The sequence below is a fragment of the Lemur catta genome, chromosome 4 (assembly GCF_020740605.2).
Source record: "Lemur catta isolate mLemCat1 chromosome 4, mLemCat1.pri, whole genome shotgun sequence".
NCBI classification, from domain to species: Eukaryota; Metazoa; Chordata; class Mammalia; order Primates; family Lemuridae; genus Lemur; species Lemur catta.
The window spans coordinates 32,523,287-32,540,970 of record NC_059131.1 but is presented as its reverse complement, the minus strand read 5'-3'; the positions used below and the strand labels follow the sequence as shown (position 1 = coordinate 32,540,970).

The 17,684-nt window shown below is 41.6% G+C and overlaps 1 protein-coding gene and 1 long non-coding RNA gene across 6 annotated transcripts in view; one reads left to right on the top strand and one right to left on the bottom strand.

The window, feature by feature from the left end:
- LOC123636863 overlaps nt 1-7,817 on the bottom strand; it is a 38,093-nt gene extending 30,276 nt beyond the window's left edge. For 2 of the 3 annotated variants that reach the window (XR_006734687.1, XR_006734689.1), the window contains exon 1: nt 7,687-7,817. This is a non-coding gene — a long non-coding RNA (uncharacterized LOC123636863). Of the gene's footprint in view, nt 1-7,596 lie in introns of all 3 variants that reach the window. The other variant, XR_006734688.1, reaches the window with a different exon arrangement.
- Nucleotides 7,818-8,123: 306 nt separating this feature from the next.
- Nucleotides 8,124-17,684, top strand: part of LRPPRC (leucine rich pentatricopeptide repeat containing) — a 102,916-nt gene continuing 93,355 nt past the window's right edge. For 2 of the 3 annotated variants that reach the window (XM_045549502.1, XM_045549503.1), the window contains exon 1: nt 8,129-8,320. In XM_045549502.1, the coding sequence (XP_045405458.1) occupies nt 8,175-8,320 (146 nt within the window). In that variant the 5' untranslated portion in view covers nt 8,129-8,174. Of the gene's footprint in view, nt 8,321-17,684 lie in introns of all 3 variants that reach the window. The other variant, XM_045549501.1, reaches the window with a different exon arrangement.

Below are 17,684 nucleotides of genomic sequence, written 5' to 3'. Positions count from 1 at the left end.
AGTTTCTTTAAAAAAAAACCATACAAAAAAATCAGTTAACCAGGAAAATTAAGAGACCTATGTCACATTTTAGAAATTCACAATAACTGTTTAATAAAGACTTCCTAAAGTGTATTTTCATCTATTATAAGGATTATAACCATTTTCTGTCTTGAAGGGACTCAGTTGTATAGTGCTTTGAAATGCCAATTATGTTTGACTACTATTCTATATTGATTTATCCAGACACTATCTGCCCTGTGGGAAACACATAAACTTTTCAGCCTTCACACATGGTAACACTGGGAAAATATCAGCAATAACCCCTTGTTGCCAACACTGGTTACTTTGTTATAGTAAATGACCCTGCATCTGTCTTCCTGGTTTGTGTGCTTATGAAAGAATCATTGTTTGACAGAAGCGTTGCTGAAGGGTGTAACAATGACAAATTGAACCTCCACTTGTAATGAGAATCTCTTGGCTATGTGCAAACAAAGGTCTGAGCAAAATATTATTTGAATAACTGGGAATTACATACATGAATAAATTTGGATATGAAAAATGTAGTCACAGATGGGAGAAGCCCTTGATTCATCAGACAAGTTGCCTTAAGAGAAAACATAATCACAGCTAATATTAAATCTTCTGCTTAAAGTACGTTAACGCTTTTGAGCAAAATGGGCTTTTAAACTCAAGGCAATCACTTGATTCTATACTGTTTTGAATGTGTTGTGTGAAACTTGGAGGAGACTCCAAAAGGCCAATAAACAATTATGAATGATCAGTTCTATTTTGATTTTCTGTGACTCATCATAAATTGTTATGAAACAGAAAAAAAGTTAATTGACCTAAGAGAAACAAGATTAATGTCAACTGCCTTGTGAATTTCTCATTCAGGGTGTTGAGTATCACACTTTTAGCTCAGCATTTTGAAAACAAACTTTTCTTTCTTTTTAAACTTCAGTCTTAAATGAAAATCCTTGCCTTACATTACAATGGCTACAATCTCAGATATTTAATATTTTATGTAAAATGATTTAGCAAGAACAGCAAGTTTTGAAGTTTGGGCAACTGTTTATTGGAGAAATCAATTAACCATGTTACCATGAACAGGTCTCCACCTCTCAGAGGTACAGCCTGGTAGATCTGTCTACTTTGCATTTCTATTGACATGATTGAATGCAGTGTTTTTTTTTTTTTTTCTTTTGAGACAGAGTCTCGCTCTGTTGCCCAGGCTAGAGTGAGTGCCGTGGTGCCAGCCTAGCTCACAGCAACCTCAAACTCCTGGGCTTAAGCGATCCTACTGCCTCAGCCTCCCGAGTAGCTGGGACTATAGGCATGCGCCACCATGCCCGGCTAATTTTTGTATATATATTTTTAGTTGGCCAGATAATTTCTTTCTATTTTTAGTAGAGACGGGGGTCTCGCTCTTGCTCAGGCTGGTCTCGAACTCCGGAGCTCCAGCGATCCACCCGCCTCGGCCTCCCAGAGTGCTAGGATTACAGGCGTGAGCCACTGCGCCCGGCCTGAATACAGTGTTTTTCAAACTCCAAGTCAGGCTGCATTAGTGAGCAGTGAAATCAAAATGCAACCAGTATTTAAATTTTTTTCTTTATGAACATTTTAAACACATACAAAGTAGAGAGAATAGTAAAATGAACTCCCATATACCCATCACCCAGATTCCACAATTATTGTCATATTTGCTTCTTCTATCCTTTTCTTTTTTCTTTTACTCTTAAGGGAAGTATTTTAAAGACAACTCCAGACATCATTAAAAAAATTTTTTTTTTCTTTTAAGCGGGAGGAGGGGGCGGGCAGTGAGGAGGGAGGTTCAATTGCCTATTTTTTTTCTTTCTTTTTTTTTTGAGACAGAGTCTCACTCTGTTGCCCTGGGTAGAGAGCCGTGGCATCAGCCTAGCTCACAGCAACCTCAAACTACTGGGCTCAAACGATCCTCCTGCCTCAGCCTCCCAAGTAGCTGGGACTACAGGCACGAGCCACCAGGCCTGGGTAATTTTTCTATTTTTAGCAGACATGGGGTCTTGCTCTTGCTCAGGGTGGTTTCAAACTCCTGAGCTTAAGCAGTCCTCCTGCATCAGCCTCCCACAGTGCTAGGAGTGCTAAAACCGAAACAGGTGTGAGCCAATGTGCCTGGCCCAGACATCATGTTAATTTACTTCTACATATGCCAGTGCCAACATATATCTCTAAAAATGTGTATTTTTTCATATAACCACAAAGCCTTTAAAAATTATAATAGCATTAATTCTTGGTATTATGCAATATACAATCCATAATAAAATTTCCTTGAGTGTCTCAAAAATGTCTTCTTATAGCTGGTTTGTTCAAATTAAGTCAACATTTAAAAAAATAAAATAGAAGAAAACAGATTAGTAAATATCCAAGGGTATCACAGGTAGTAAGGCTAATTATTGTTTCATAAAACTTCTTTTTGTAAGTATATATTTGGGTCATTTGTAAAATACATTTCTTACTATTGGTCACAGTCGCAGAGGCTTGAAAGTCACTGGTTTAGTGGTCCTCTCCTTTACTTGATAAGCTCTAGGCAGACACCTCTGGGAGTTCTGTGTCCAAAAACTTTCTGCAGTTTAATGAAGGATGTGTGGTACAGGGAGGAGAGGTCTATGTCTCTGCTCCTGCTATTCCTTCTGCCTGGAACGCCCCTTGTCACCCTCTACTGTTTTACCTCTTCCCCAGCCTCCAAGGGCTGAAATCTCATTCCCACCATGGCACCTTCTGTTTCCTACCTAGCTGTCACTTGGTTTGTCTCTTCTTTGTTGCACCCATCACACTGCTGTATGTAATGATTATCTGTGTACAATATGTGTTTTAAGCTCATTAAGTATAGTATGTATAACTCTTTGCCCTGAAATGTAATTTTCTCTGTGTTTTGCATACAAACACTTAACTGAATGCCTGAATTAGGAGTTTGAGACACTATCTGTAGGTTATTAGGCAGTGAAGATGTTGGTGTCAAAAATCAGGCCCCAAGGAGAGACTGGAGAAGAACCCAAATTCTTGAGATTTAGACTTGATCATGAAAAGCAACAACAACAGCAATAATAGCTACATTATTTTTCAGAGTTTCCTATGTGCCCGGCAATGTAAGTACTGTATGTATTTTATCTGATGTTCCAAAAATGTCCTGGGAAGAATGTGTAAGTATCACCAGTTTTATACCTAAGGGAATGAAGTACTTAAGTACTTTTGCAAAGTCTGGCTTCTAAGCTGTGCTTCCTAGTAAGATTCTATTCAGGGGCTATTCCACAGATCTCTAGTTTCTAAACAACATTTGGGTCCATTTTATACTTCAGAATAGGCTAAAGGAGAAACAAGGAAGATCAGCCTGGGCTTCTCGTCCACTATATATAGCTTCTGGAGTATGTCTAAAGAAATCCAAGGAGACTCTGGGAACTATGAACTAAAAAACAAGCAAACAAAACTTTCTTTCTCTGTCACACACTTTCTCTTACACACACACACACACACACACACACACACACACACACCACAGATACACACTGTGCATGCACTTTAATGTGTTAGCAACTATTCATCCTTCAGAGCTCAGCCTAAGGATCCCTTCCCTGAGAAGCCTTTCTCACTTCCCAGGTGAGTCATACTCTCTCATGGAAACATGTCTCTTTCCTTCAGAACCTCTATTTCTGTATATAATTCACTTAGTGTAATTATTTGATTAAAATCTACCTTGCCCTCTGGAATATGAGCTCCACAACTGTAACGACCACTGCTTTTGCCCACCATATTATTTCTAGTATTTAACTCACTGCCTGGCAGATTGTAGGTGCTCCATAAATAGTGAATAAATGAATCTCCAGGCAAATTTCACCAGTAGTTGCTCCATACTTCAAGAGGAAGCCTGAGATAGTAACAGAGAGAATGTTGGTTGGGGATTAAGGATTTCAGGGCTAGAAGTAATTAGAAGAGCACATTCATTCATTCACTACCTCTACCAGCTGTATTGCATCCATACTCAAATATCTTCCCTTCCCTTCTGTGACAATGAACAATGACTGGACTTTCTGGACTCTTAACTAAAGCCAACTCCTTCACTTTTGACCTGGATCCCATGCCCTGTTGCCCACTTAATGTATTCTTTCTCTCTCATGCATTATCAATTCTTTACTCTCTACTGCTCTGTCCATAGAATTTTCTATGATGATAGAGATGTCCTATAACTCTGCTGTTCAATGTGGTAGCTATTAGCCACTTGTGGCTATTGAGTTCTTGAAATGTAGCTAATCTAATTGAGGAACTGAATTTTAAAATATTTATCTAATTTTAACTAATCCTAATTAAATAGTCACATGTGGATAATTCCCATTAGCATCAAACTTGCTGTTATTTCTCCCACCTTACAAAAAAAAAACAAACAACAAAACCTTTCTTGACTTCACACCCCCTTCTAGATACCATCCCATTTTTCTGCTCCCTCCTTCAAATATATATGCTACAAAAGGTTTGTCTATACTCCCTGTCACCACTTCCCCTTCTTCTTAAACTCACTTCATTCACTCTTTTAACTTAACACATCATCAAAATGGCTCTGGTTAGGATCACCAGTGACCTCTGAGTTGCCAAATCCTATGGTCAGTGTTGAGTGCTCATTTTACCAAAACTGACAGCATTTTATGTGGTTGATAATTCCTTCCCTGAAGGACTTCCCTCACTCAGTTACTTGGGACCTCACTATTCTTGGTTCTCCTCCTGCCTCTCTGGCTAGTCTTTCTCAGTTTCCTTTGCTGGATTTTCATCTGCACATCTTGTAAATATTAAAATGACACAAGCCTCAGTCTTTGGAGCCCCTCTCTGTATCTGCATTTTCTTCCTAGATGCTTTCATCCATTTCTGAGGCTTCAAATATTAGGTACAGGCTGTAGATTCCTAAATGTTATCTCTAGCCCTGACTTTTCCCCTAAACTCCAGACTTGTATGTCCTATAGCCAACCTGTATTCAAACTTGACATTTGGATGTCTAAAGCTTAATATTCCAGAAGATCATTTTTTATATAACCTTTTAAATCTGCTTCTCTACTTTGGGAGGCTGAGGCAGGAGGATCACTTGAGGCCAGGAGTTCAAGACCAGCCTGGGAAATATAACAAGATCCCGTCTCTACAAAATAATAATAATAATAATACCAGGCCGGCCGCAGTGGCTCACGCCTATAATCCTAGCACTCTGGGAGGCCGAGGCGGGTGGATCGTTTGAGCTCAGGAGTTTGAAACCAGCCTGAGCAAGAGCAAGACACTGTCTCTACTAAAAATAGAAAGAAATTAACTAGCCAACTAAAAACATATAGAAAAAATTAGCCGGGTATGGTGGCACATGCCTGTGGTCCCAGCTACTCAGGAGGCTGAGGCAGGAGGATTGCTTGAGCCCAGGAGTTTGAGGTTGCTGTGAGTTAGGCTGATGCCACGGCACTCTAGCCCGGCCAACAGAGTGAGACTCCGTCTCAAAAAAGAAATTTAAGAAAAAAAAAAATAATAATACCAAAAAGTCTGCTTCTCCCTTAGTCTTCCCCATCTTTCTAGTTGTTCAGGCCAAACACTATGGAGTTATCCTTGATCCACAGCCTATCCATTAGTAAATCCTCTTGGTTCTACTATTTAGAGTGAGAACCCTGAACCTTTCTCATCATCTCACCTCCACCTCCTTGTCTAAGCCACCACCACCTCTAGTCTGGATTATTGCAAGAGCCTCCTCTCTGGTCTCTCTACTTTTATTTACCCTTATTCCTCTAAAATCTCCTCTCCAAGCAGGAGCCAGAGTGACCCTTTAAAAAGGCAAATGGGTCATGCCACAGCAGCACATCAAACTTTCCGATAGTTTCCCACCTCATTCTGAATCAAAGTCAAAGTCCTTACAGCTGCTACAACACCCTGCTTGATATGACCCCCATGACCTCTCTGACCTCCAGGCCCACTCCCCACCCTACCTCCTATCCCTTCCTCTCATCCACAAGGTCCTCCTCCTTACTGTTTTCTCAGTGGGCTACACCTGTTCTTGCCTCAGGGTTTCAGTGTTTGACGTTCTCTAAGCCTGGAGCATTGTGGGTTTTTTTGGGTTTTTTTTTGCAGAAAATCTCCCTGGTTTCCTCCCTTCCTTTTTTCAGGTCTTTGTTCAAACAATAACTCTTTAGAGATGTTTGTTTTTTTCTTTCCCCCCACCCATCCTATCTAAAATAGCAACTCACCTCTCCCTGTTGACACCGTGTCTCTTTACCCTGACTCATTTTGCATCACAGTTCTTATCTGTCTTCCCAAACTAAACTTTGGGGCACTTGCTCAGAGTCCAGACTTGGCCTGTTTTGTTCTCTGCTGTAACCCCAGAATATCAAATAGTGCTTGGCACTGAATATGTGTTCAATAAGTGTTAGATGAGGACTGGATAGGAGGTAGGGTAGGGAGTGGGCCTGGAGGTCACAGAGGTACTTGGGGGTCATATCCAGCAGCATGCTGCAGCAGCTGTAAGAACTTTGATTCAGAATGAGGTGGGAAACCATTGGAAAGTTTGATGTGCTGCTGTGGCATGAGCCATTTGCCTTTTTAAAGGGTCACTCTGGCTACTGCTTGGAGAGGAATAAGGGTAAATAAAAGTAGGGAGACCAGAGAGGAAGCTCTTGCAATAATTATATTACTAATACTCAGTAGCATAACCCAGAGGAAATCATTGAACCTATTCTAGGAGAGGTTTGGTTCCCTCATTTCTCAAAGTGAGCTAGGTAGTCTCAAAATACGTATTAATTCCACAAATATTTAATGCAATCTACTATGTGCCTGACACTGGGAAGGTGTTTCAGTTACAGTAAAGGATCACAATCCCTGATCTCAGGTAGTTTGTTGTCCCGTGGGAAATTACTGTGGGAGGGCTTCCAGAGGAAGGTGATGGATAGGGGGCAGCTAGGTAGAGGGGGAGTGGGAGCCTGTTCCTGGCTTCCCACCTGTGCACAAGGAACCTTTCCAGTCTGTGAGCCCTGCGAAGGCAGGGGCGGGTTTAACTTGCCTGTTTTCTCCCTAGATTTAGCTGCAGACTCTTACTGACATCGTTATCTTACCTGCTTACATGTGCATTTCCTGGAGAGAGAGAATGTGTTCAATTCCAGCTTTAAAACTATAGGACCTGGCCGGGCGCGGTGGCTCACGCCAGTAATCCTAGCACTCTGGGAGGCCGAGGCGGGCAGATTGTTTGAGCTCAGGAGTTCGAGACCAGCCTGAGCAAGAGCGAGACTCCCGTCTCTGCTGGAAATGGAAAGAAATTATATGGACGGCTAAAAAAATACATATGTATAGAAAAACTGGCCGGGCATGGTGGCACATGCCTGTAGTCCCAGCTACTCGGGAGGCTGAGGCAGGAGGATAGCTTGACCCCAGGAGTTTGAGGTTGCTGTGAGCTAGGCTGACGCCACAGCACTGTAGCCTGGGCAACAGAGCGAGACTCTGTCTCAAAAAAAAACAAAAAACTATAGACCTTTCTTAGACTCCAGCTACTTCATCAAGTGAGGCACTGCGTATGCACTTAGGGTTGGGCCTGCGTATTCCTTTACACTGTTCCCGGGTGCCAATAATACAGACCACATTTAACCTTGGAGGCCCACTGCACGGTGCAAAGGTCCTCAACGTTTGCTCTGGCCCACACTTTTGAGAGCTGCGGCACGTTCCTACCCGCGAGCGCCGCAACTTCCGCGCCGAGCAAGGACCGCTGAACGTCAGCGGCGACACTCGGCAAAGAGAACTGTCCCACTCTGGGATCTTCATGGTCGGCTCTTCTCGAGAGTTCTCGGGGGTTCTCACTGGTCGGCCCCCCGCAATGCCCCGCGCCAACCTGGGCGGAGTCGACCTCTGGAGACTCTACCAACTAAACAGTGCGGGGGTGGAGTGACTAAACATGCTGACATGACGTGCCTAAGACGAAAAACGAAACCACTTCGATAAGAAATGAAGAAATACTGTTGATCTAACTATCTATCTCATGGGGCTCCGTTCTTCTCACAGCAATAGGTTTTTCCATCTTCCAACCTAAAACAATTCTTGCCTCCCCCTGTCTGTGGCGCTCCCGGCCTTTGGTCTCTCCCGTGCCGGGCGACCCGGCTGTCACGTGCTCCTCCTGTCCTTCTGGCGGAACGTGCATCCCGCCGTGGGACGGCCGAGCCATGGCAGCCCTGCTGAGACCCGCCCGCTGGCTTCTCCGTGCGGGGTTTGCCCCGCGCCTCCCGCTCTCGCTTCGCCTCTTCGCGGGCGGCCCAGGCCGGCCGCTCGCCGTGCCCTGTCTGCCGGCCGCTCGCGCCGGGCCCGCAGGGTGAGTGTCCAGGCCCTTCCTCCAGCCAGGCTGCAGCGCGGGGGTCGTTGGCTCCGGTGGGGGCCGGGTGTCGCTTGCGACCTCTCCGCGCTCCTCGCTGCCCCAGGACCCAGCATCCCCAGGCTTCGGACTACGCTCCCCATTAGGGGTTTTCGGGTGACAGGGTTAAGCACCTGCCGAAGGTCATGTCATGGCTGCGGGCATGGCTTGCTTCCGGCCTGAATCCTGCCCTTGTTACCTCGGACTGCGTTCTCCTACCCTTGGGCTACCGACGACAAGGAAGCTGAGGGGGGCTTTGGAGGTTGCTGTGGGGGGTCTGGTGGTATTCTTAACGCTTGGCGGGCTTGGGTGGCGTCCCACGTGGGATCATGGGATCACTGTTGGGGGTCAGTAACCGGTCAGTATTTAGATTCTGAGAGCTTTAGGGTTGTTTTGGGAGGGGGGGCGGTTGGGAGTTTCTGGTGACCTAGGGATAGCTTAGAACTGGGCATTTGATTACGACCAGTTTGGGCTTTTGTCTGCATTTTCTTGAATGCAGTTTTCCTTTGATATTTGCTATTTACGCAGGTGTTGTATGAGTTGGGAATTGTCACAGTAGGATCTGTAAGCGTCATTGAATAACTTGGACACATGCAGGGGACTCTTGGGCTCTGGGGATGCAAAGACAAGTTAAACTCTCAGTAGGACGGTTTGCGATTTATCAGGAGGTAGATTTGTTTTTTTGTTGTTTGTTTGTTTTCTTTCGATCCATGTAACCTAGAAAGGAGATGGATTTGGTATAGATTTCTGGGGAGGGGATAAGGAAGGTTGATGAAAGTGTTAATTTGAGAAGTAGTCTGATCATTGGAGAAGAACTGATTTTGAAAGACTAATGCTTATAATTAAAGGTACTTTGGGAGCTAGCATAAGGACTAACAACCAGGGATCCGGAATAAGGTGGAACTGGACTGCGTGGTCCTCAATTTATTTGCATTATGCCATCGAACAAGTTATTTAACATCTTCAGGTCTCAGTTTCCTTGGCTATAAGATGGGAGTGGTGATAGTACTGTTAGGAGTATTGCATGAAATTATCTATATTAAGCACCCAATATAGGGTTTGATACCATAATAGTTACTATAATAGTAATAATAATAGCTATGATCATATGGACCTTCGTAGACCAGCTTGGAAACTTAATCTCTGCCAAAAGTAATGTGGAGGAAATGTTTTACAATTTCCTAACAACTTAGTTACGAATCTTTGGAATATAGCCTACTTGTAATTTGGAGCCTGCCTGTGTTTTATTAGGCCTGTTAATGTTCAGAAATCATGCCTCTGAGCACAGAACCACATCTTTTGGGTTTCAAAGAGTTTCTTTTGAGAAAGTTATGCCAATTACTCTTACTTTTCTAGTCCTTAACATCCCTGTGAAGTTAGATAGAGTAGGGTCAGTGTTATTGTTCATCTTCACTGTTGCATTTGAAGAAAACTGATTAAAGAGTGAACACAGTTTAGTAGAAAGGGTCTTGGTCTGGGTGTTAATCAGACCTGGGTTCCATTTATTTGCTGCATAATCTTAGACATATTACCTAACCTGTCTGATCCTCAGTTTCCTTAGATGTAAAGTAGAGATAACAAGGCCTTTTCCCCCTATCTTTGTAAAGCTGGTTTCTTGTCATTCAGGACTCAAATGTCTCTTGAAAGGAGCCTTATTTCACCTCAATCTGAAAAACGACATTGCCCTATTTCAGTTTTATCCATGGCATGTCTCACTTTTCTCATATTATTACTTACTTATTTTCTCCCTGTTTGTTTCCTTAGTACAGGGGTCCCCAACCTATGGTGAGTTGTATATTTGAATATATATTACAATGTAATAATAATAGAAATAAAGTGCACAATAAATGTAATGCACTTGAATCATCTTGAAACCATCTCCCCCTCCCCATCTGTGGAAAAATTGTGTCTCCCATGAAAATGGTACCTGGTGCCAGAAAGCTTACTTTCTGCTAAGGGAGCAGAAAGTAAGCTACGTGGTAGGAGGAGTTTGTCTTGTTCATCACTATATGCTCAGGTTATAGCTGGCAATAAAGAAGGAATTGTTCCCTCTTTCTCCTGAATTTTGAACACTCTCTCTGTACAGTCTCCTACCCCACAGCCTGTACGCATACCCAGATCTTTCCAACCTGAAAAACGAAACCTTTCCAAGGACTCTATATACTCTAGAATCTTTCCAGTCTTTCTTTCCTGTCCATACTCTCCTGTCTCCTTCATTTCCTCACTTTTCATTCACTCTTTTAGTCACTGTAGTCACACCACTGGCAAAGGTCATTATTGTCTTATTTATTAATTTTTTAATTGTATTTTTAAAAAATTATAAAACTCACATGCCTTGAGGAACAATTGCAAAACCAAGGGGAAAAACAATAAAAATCCCCCCTAATTCTGTCATCCAGAGAGCCTTCGATAGATATCCTTCTAATCACTTATGTATGTGTAAGATGTATGTTTATTTAATTTTTCCAAAGGACCTCTGAATTACCAAATCAACTTTTTAGGCCTTGACCTCTGGCATATTACTGTGTCTTCCATTTACCCCTTCACGAGATCCTTTTCTTGGCATTGATGGTGCTATCGTTCTAGATTGTCTTCTCTTTAGGATTTTTCTCACTCACTCCATTCCTCCTTCCTCTGTTCATCCATTAAATGCTGACGTCCTTGAGAGTTTTACCCTTGGTCCGTTTCTGTTTTCTTATTTTTTCCATTCTTTTGGGTGACCATCTTCAGGGCATTACCTACCTATCTGATGATGGTATTGTTCTCCTCCTAGATACAGACTGTATACTAGACACATCCTACCTGGTTGAACTGTAGGTACTTCAGACTCAACACTTCTGCAGTTAGACTCAAGGATCTTTCTTCCCAAATCTGTTCCTATTGTGTTCCCTGTTTAGTGAAAGTTGCTATTTCTGTCTGCTTTTCAGAAGGAACCTGGGCATCTTCATGCTTGATTTCCCATTCATATCTCACTCCTTCTACCTCCCATTTATTGATTGCACAAATCATTAGTCCTATTAAATCTGCTTCATCTGGAATGACTCCCCTTTTCCTCTGACCCTGATCATCATTCCCTAATCTCCCTGGTAATTTGGTCATGTCATTTGCCTATTTATAATTAAGCACTGTGGTTGCTCCCATTTGGTCCAGGATAAGGTCTAGACCTTTTATTTAGGACATGTGTTTTATGAGCTGGAGACGTCTCTGGAGCCTCACCTCTTAGGAGTTCCTTCCCATCGCATCCTGTATTCCTGCTATACTGAACTACTGCTTTGAAATCTTCTATAGCAGGGCTTCTCAAACTACGATGAGAATGATTCCGCGGGGTTAAAATGCAGATTGAGATTTTGTAGGCCAAGTTAGGGGACTGAGATTCTGCATTTCTAACAAGCCTTTAGATAATAAAGGTGCTGCTGGTCTGTGGATCAGCAAGGCTCTGATGGGCCAAGTTGTACATCTCCTTGCCTTTGGGTGTGATACTGACTCTTGGGATGTGTCTCCCCTCCGCCCCACTCATGTTTCCTCCTCCTCCTCTGTTAAACCTTACCTGACTGCTTCTCCCATTTGACTGCTCCTTTCCTGCTCCTCCTGTTAGACCCTGTGTCACTAAAGCACCCGTTAACACTATTACATGCAACACTCCAGAGCTCGCTGTAAGCTCCTTGCAGCAGGGACTTTGTTTTATTCTTCTTGCTTCCTCTGGTATCTAACTTTGTGGTGTTAGATGTTTGTTGAGTAAATTAACGAAAATCTTAGACATTGAGGAAGGAATATAGTGAGATGCAAAGAAGATTGAGGGGGTACTGAATGCATTCATGTAGTGCAGCGTGTCTCCACAAATTCACCCTGACCTTGATTTCCAGGAATGTCCTATCTGGGAAGCACAGATGAGTATTATTGAATGAAATTATTAGAATTTATTAATCTGTTTTCAAAGCTGAAGCACCAAAAAGTGTGCACTTTTCTTTTGGTATTCTTTAGTTGCTCTTCATTTTCTCATTTTAGCACTTTATTTTTCAAAAACCAGCTCTTACCCTAGTCTCTGTGAAGAGGTAAACACTCTTGCTGTCTCACACACTTTTCTCTCTCATTTCTGGATCAGAAGCTGCTTATATATTTTTTGTGTGAAAGTTTTTAGAATAATACTTGTATACCTCAGGAAAGATAAACTTTGAGCTAAATCTGTTTGGAAGTAGTTCTAGACTAACGATTGACCTGAAGGTGAAAATCGTACATTGCTCTTTGACAGAATGGTGTGACTTATTTCTAAAGTAGGAAGAAAAGAAAACTTCCTTTTGTTTACCTGTCATTTTAGAAAAATCTTCGGAACAAATTTATTAAGAGTCTGTTTGGGTCCTTTGAGGTTTGGACATTGCTGAGATTCAGCTTCTGACCTGCACGTATAAGTTTATCAATCACAGAGGGCCATGACAGGCACATGTGCAGCTATTACACATGCGCTGTCCATAACAGAGGAATATAACACAGTGGTATTTCAGAGAGAGTAGCAATCACATTTGTTTTGCGGTAGGGGGACATTTGAGTTTTAGAGGACACATGGTAATAGATGTTCAGAGTGTTCCAAAAGTGGAGAAGAACATGAAGAAACTTGGTGACCATGCTTTTATTCTGCGTGGCTGTGTGGGATGTGGTAGAAGTTGATACTGCAAAGTCCAATTGATTCCTTGAAGCTGCCAAAATTGGCTAGAAGGTAGGCTGGTTGGTGATTGGAAGCCATTGGAGGATTTTGAGGTAGATTTTGACAAAGTTTGCAGACCGTAGGAGAGATGGAGCCTGGGGATGGACAGACAGGAACAACATTGGTACTCTAGATTAGGAGTAACAGGGCTTCAACTAGATGGTGCAGAACTGAAGGAAAGATACTTCCATCTGGGGAGAAAGAGAAGTTTGGTGAGGGTGTTAACAGAATTAGGAACAGTAGATTTGGAGATTAAACAGTGGTCCCTTTAGTGTAGATCTTTAAGCTTCACTTCTATGTGAAATTTTCTTCATCACATACAGGTGAGAATCAACAAATTGTGTTGGTGAGACTTGTTGCCTGGAATTTGTAGTTAAATCTGGTAGAGGCCTTGGTGATATGTATTTCTTTCTCATCTCCACTGCCCACTTGGGTCTAAGCTTCAATGAGTCCCTCACCTGGTCTACTGTAACAGCTTCCTAAATGGTATCTCTGTTTTAATTCTAGCTGTTGCATTCAGCAGCTAGACTGATTTCTATCAAAGCAGAAGTAGATCGTGCCACAACTCCTGCTTATAAACGTTCAGTAGAGTTCTGATATAGTTCCGCACTTGGAATAACATATGTAGCTAGAATAAAGTCTCTACTCCTTACCTTCAAAATCCTTCGTGGTCTGGCCCAGTCTTTTCTCTCCACCCTCATCCCTGGTGGTGTTGCTCACTTGCTCGGCCTGTTCACTGTTCTGCCTCTGCTTGTTGGAATACTCACATCTGCTATCTGTATGGCTGTTCTTTTTCATCCGTAGTTGAAAAGCTTTAATGTCACCTTCCTTGAACATTTTATTTGAAGTAGAACCCTGCTCTTATTCTTTTATTATAGTCCCCTGTTTATTTTCTTCATAGTACTTACCACAATTGGTATTTTTTAAGTTTAGTTATCAGATTTACTCACTAGATAAGTAGAGATCCTAGAACAGTGCCTCATACATAGAAAGTACTCAATAATTTTTTTTTTTTTTTGAGACAGAGTCTCGCTGTGTTGCCCAGGCTAGAGTGAGTGCCGTGGCGTCAGCCTAGCTCACAGCCACCTCAAACTCCTGGGCTCAAGCAATCCTCCTGCCTCAGCCTCCCGAGTAGCTAGGACTACAGGCATGCACCACCATGCCTGGCTAATTTTTTCTATATATATTTTTAGCTGTCCAAATCATTTCTTTCTATTTTTAGTAGAGAAGGGGTCTCGCTCTTGCTCAGGCTGGTCTCAAACTCCTGACCTTGAGTGATCCTCCCACCTCGGCCCTCCAGAGTGCTAGGATTATAGGGGTGAGCCACCACGCCTGGTGAAAGTACTCAATAAATATTTTTTGAATTAATAAATGAAAGAATTTCAGTTTGTTGTTGCAAAAGTAAAGAATATCTTAAAGGGGGGAATGACACGAGGAAAGATGGTTTAGGGTATGATTGATCTGGCAGTTGCGTGAAGAGAAGCTGAAGTCTGAGAAACTAGTTAGGCATTTCTTGCAAAGCCCTTGGGTTCAACAAGGGCCTCAGAAATAAAAAGACATCTAAGGACTCAACAGATGGGATGTGAAGGGTAAGAGAGATTGAACAATAAAATAATTACCCTAAGATTTTGAGTTAGAGGGAACAATGTGGTAGCGGTATAGTTGGTAGTAATGGAGAGATTTAAAAAAAGTACCAACCACTTTTAGGAGGAGGCATTATCTTTTTGAAATTTTGACATTTTAAAACTCAAGAGATCCAGCAGAGTATATAAAGAATTACATTAGGTCATTAATCATTAGATGTCCAATTTTGAATCAAAAGTGTAGTTTATTATATCTCAAGAAGCAGTACGATTAATCAAACTATGTGCCTAAACTGTCGACAAAGTTTTGCCATCTTCACAGTAGCTTGTTTATGCCAGCAGCGAGTGCCTGGAGAGCGAGTGGCAATGAAATTGTGAAAGGTGTTTTCCACAGCTTGTTGAGAATTGAATATTTTTCCTTGCAAGAAGTGGTCCAAAGCCTGGAAGAGGTGGTAGTCAGTTAGTGCAAGGTCTGGTGAATACAATGGGTGACAGAGAGCTTTCAGAGGCAGCTTCTGTAGTTTGAACAGTGCTGTTTGTCCAACTTGTGGTCGAGCATTTTCTTGCAAGAGGATTGGCCTGTCTCTGTTGACCAATCTTGGCTGCTCAATCACAAGCATCCTCATCATTTTGTCCAATTGGTTGTAGTAGACATCTGTAATCAATTGACCAGGTTTCATGAAGCTGTAGTGGATAATACCAGCACTGGACCACCAAACAGGCACCATTAGATTTTTTGATGAATATTCAGTTTTGGACTGTATTTTGGCACTTCATCTTTATCCATTCATTGTGCCAAATGCTTGCAATTATCAAAAAGAATCCATTTTTCATCACATGTAACAATATGGTGTAGAAATGGTTCGCCTTTATGTCATGACAGTACAGAAAGGCAAGCTTTGAGACAACTTCTCTGCTGACGCTCATTTAATTCACATGGAACTCATCTATCCAGCCTCTTTACCCTGCCGATTTGTTTCAAATGGTCCAATATTGTTGGAATAGTAACATCAAAACTTGCTGCTACTTCATGTGTAGTTTGGGATGGATTCACTTCCACTACAGCTTTCAGCTCATCATTATCTACCTTGGTCTCAGGTCGTCCACGTGGCTCATTTTCAAGATTAAAATCATCAGAACTTCTCGAACCGTAGACTTACTGTGCATTCATTAGTCACATCCTTCCCAAATACTTCCTTGATATTTCGAGCTGTCTGCGCTGCATTGGTTCCACTGTGGAACTCATGTTCGAAAATAACATAAATTTTTTACTTACCTATGGTTTCATAAAAATTGCTGTAAAAAAATTTGAAAGATAATCACAAGGCAAACTGTGCGTTTGAAAGACTGAGGATGTACCTTCACAATAAAAATAAAACAAGAAGTGTCAAAGTGAAATGTCAGAGATTGTCAAATTGTTGATTGTCAAACTTAACACTTAAGGAAATCAGACATTTCTTACTTAATAACCTAATATACTGTGCACAAGTGAGGTTTATTTGAGGTGTGCAAGGCTGGTTCAACATTTGAAAATCAATCCACATGATCCACCGTATCAACAGGCTAAAAAAGCCTCAATTGGAGTAGTTAAAGTAGGGATTGGTGAAAACATAGGTAAATTTGAGATCCCCGTTACCTACAGAATAGTGCAACAAAATAAGCTGACAGAGCAGCTCTATGGCAATCAGTCTGGATTATAAGCATCTGCTATTGGAGACTTGTCATTATCTATTCTCACCCTCCCTGGTCTAGGTTTAATTTTTACCACTTTCCAGTGTGAACCTCCCATTGCAGCCAGATTAGTTTCCTTGATGCCCTTCCTCCACATTGAACTCATTTCAGAATGAAACTGTCTGAGTACAAATCTTGGCACCGTCATTCTGTCATTAACTGTCTTCTACTGTGATGACTTTGGGCAAGTTGCTTCAGTTTTCACATCTTAAAAATTGGGGTTATAGTTATAATTTTCTTGTACCTAGCATGTATTAAACACATGATAAGCATTAGCTATTAATAATACCTCCTATCTTATGTCTGTATCCCCCTTTAAACTCTGATAGCTCCAGAGTGATGCTAAACTGGCTCATAATACCAGTGAAGAAGAGAAAACATGGAGGGAAGAGTTTTAAGAACATGTATGATTAGGTTGGTGTGCATTTGAAGTTGAAGGGCATGAATAACACATTATTAAAAAGTTTACTTGAAAAAATAAATACTGAGACAATCTAAAACATATAAAAGTCCTAAAAATGATAAAACTTATGATCCAATTAAAAAGTGGGCAGAAAATCTGAGCAGATAGCTCACCAAAGAAGTACATGAAAACATACTCAACGTCTTATGTTATTAGGGGATTGTAAATTAAAACAACAATGAGATACCATAGCTCAGAATGACTAAAATCCTAAACACTGAAAACACCAAATGTTGGTGCCGATGTAGGGCAACAGGAACCTCTCATTCATTGCTGATAGGAATGCAAAATGGTATAGCTATTTTGGAAGGTCATTTGGTATTTTCTTACAAAGCTAAATATAGGCTTGCCATTAGGTATTTACCCAAACAAGTGTAAAATTTATGTCCACAGAGAAATCTGCACATAATATAGCCGATTTGTTCATAATTGCCAAAAATTGGAAACAACCAAGATGTCCTTCAGTAGGTAAATGGGTAAACAAATTATGTATATCCATATTATGGAACATTATTTAGGAATAAAAAGAAATGAGCTATCATGCCATGAAAAGATATGGCGGAACCTTAGATGTATATTGCTAGGTGAAAGAAGCCAATCTGAAAAGGCTACATACTTTATAATGCAACTATATGACATTCTGGAAAAGGCAAAACTATAGAGACAAGTAACAAAAATCAGTGGTTACCAGGGGTTCAGAAGGAGAGGGGAAGGGATGAATAAATAGGTAGAGCATAGCGCATTTTTATGGCAGTGAGATCGTTATTTTTTTCAAGACAGGGTCTCACTCTGTTGCCCAGGCTGGGGTACAGTGGCATTATCATAGCTCATTGTAACCTCGAATTCCTG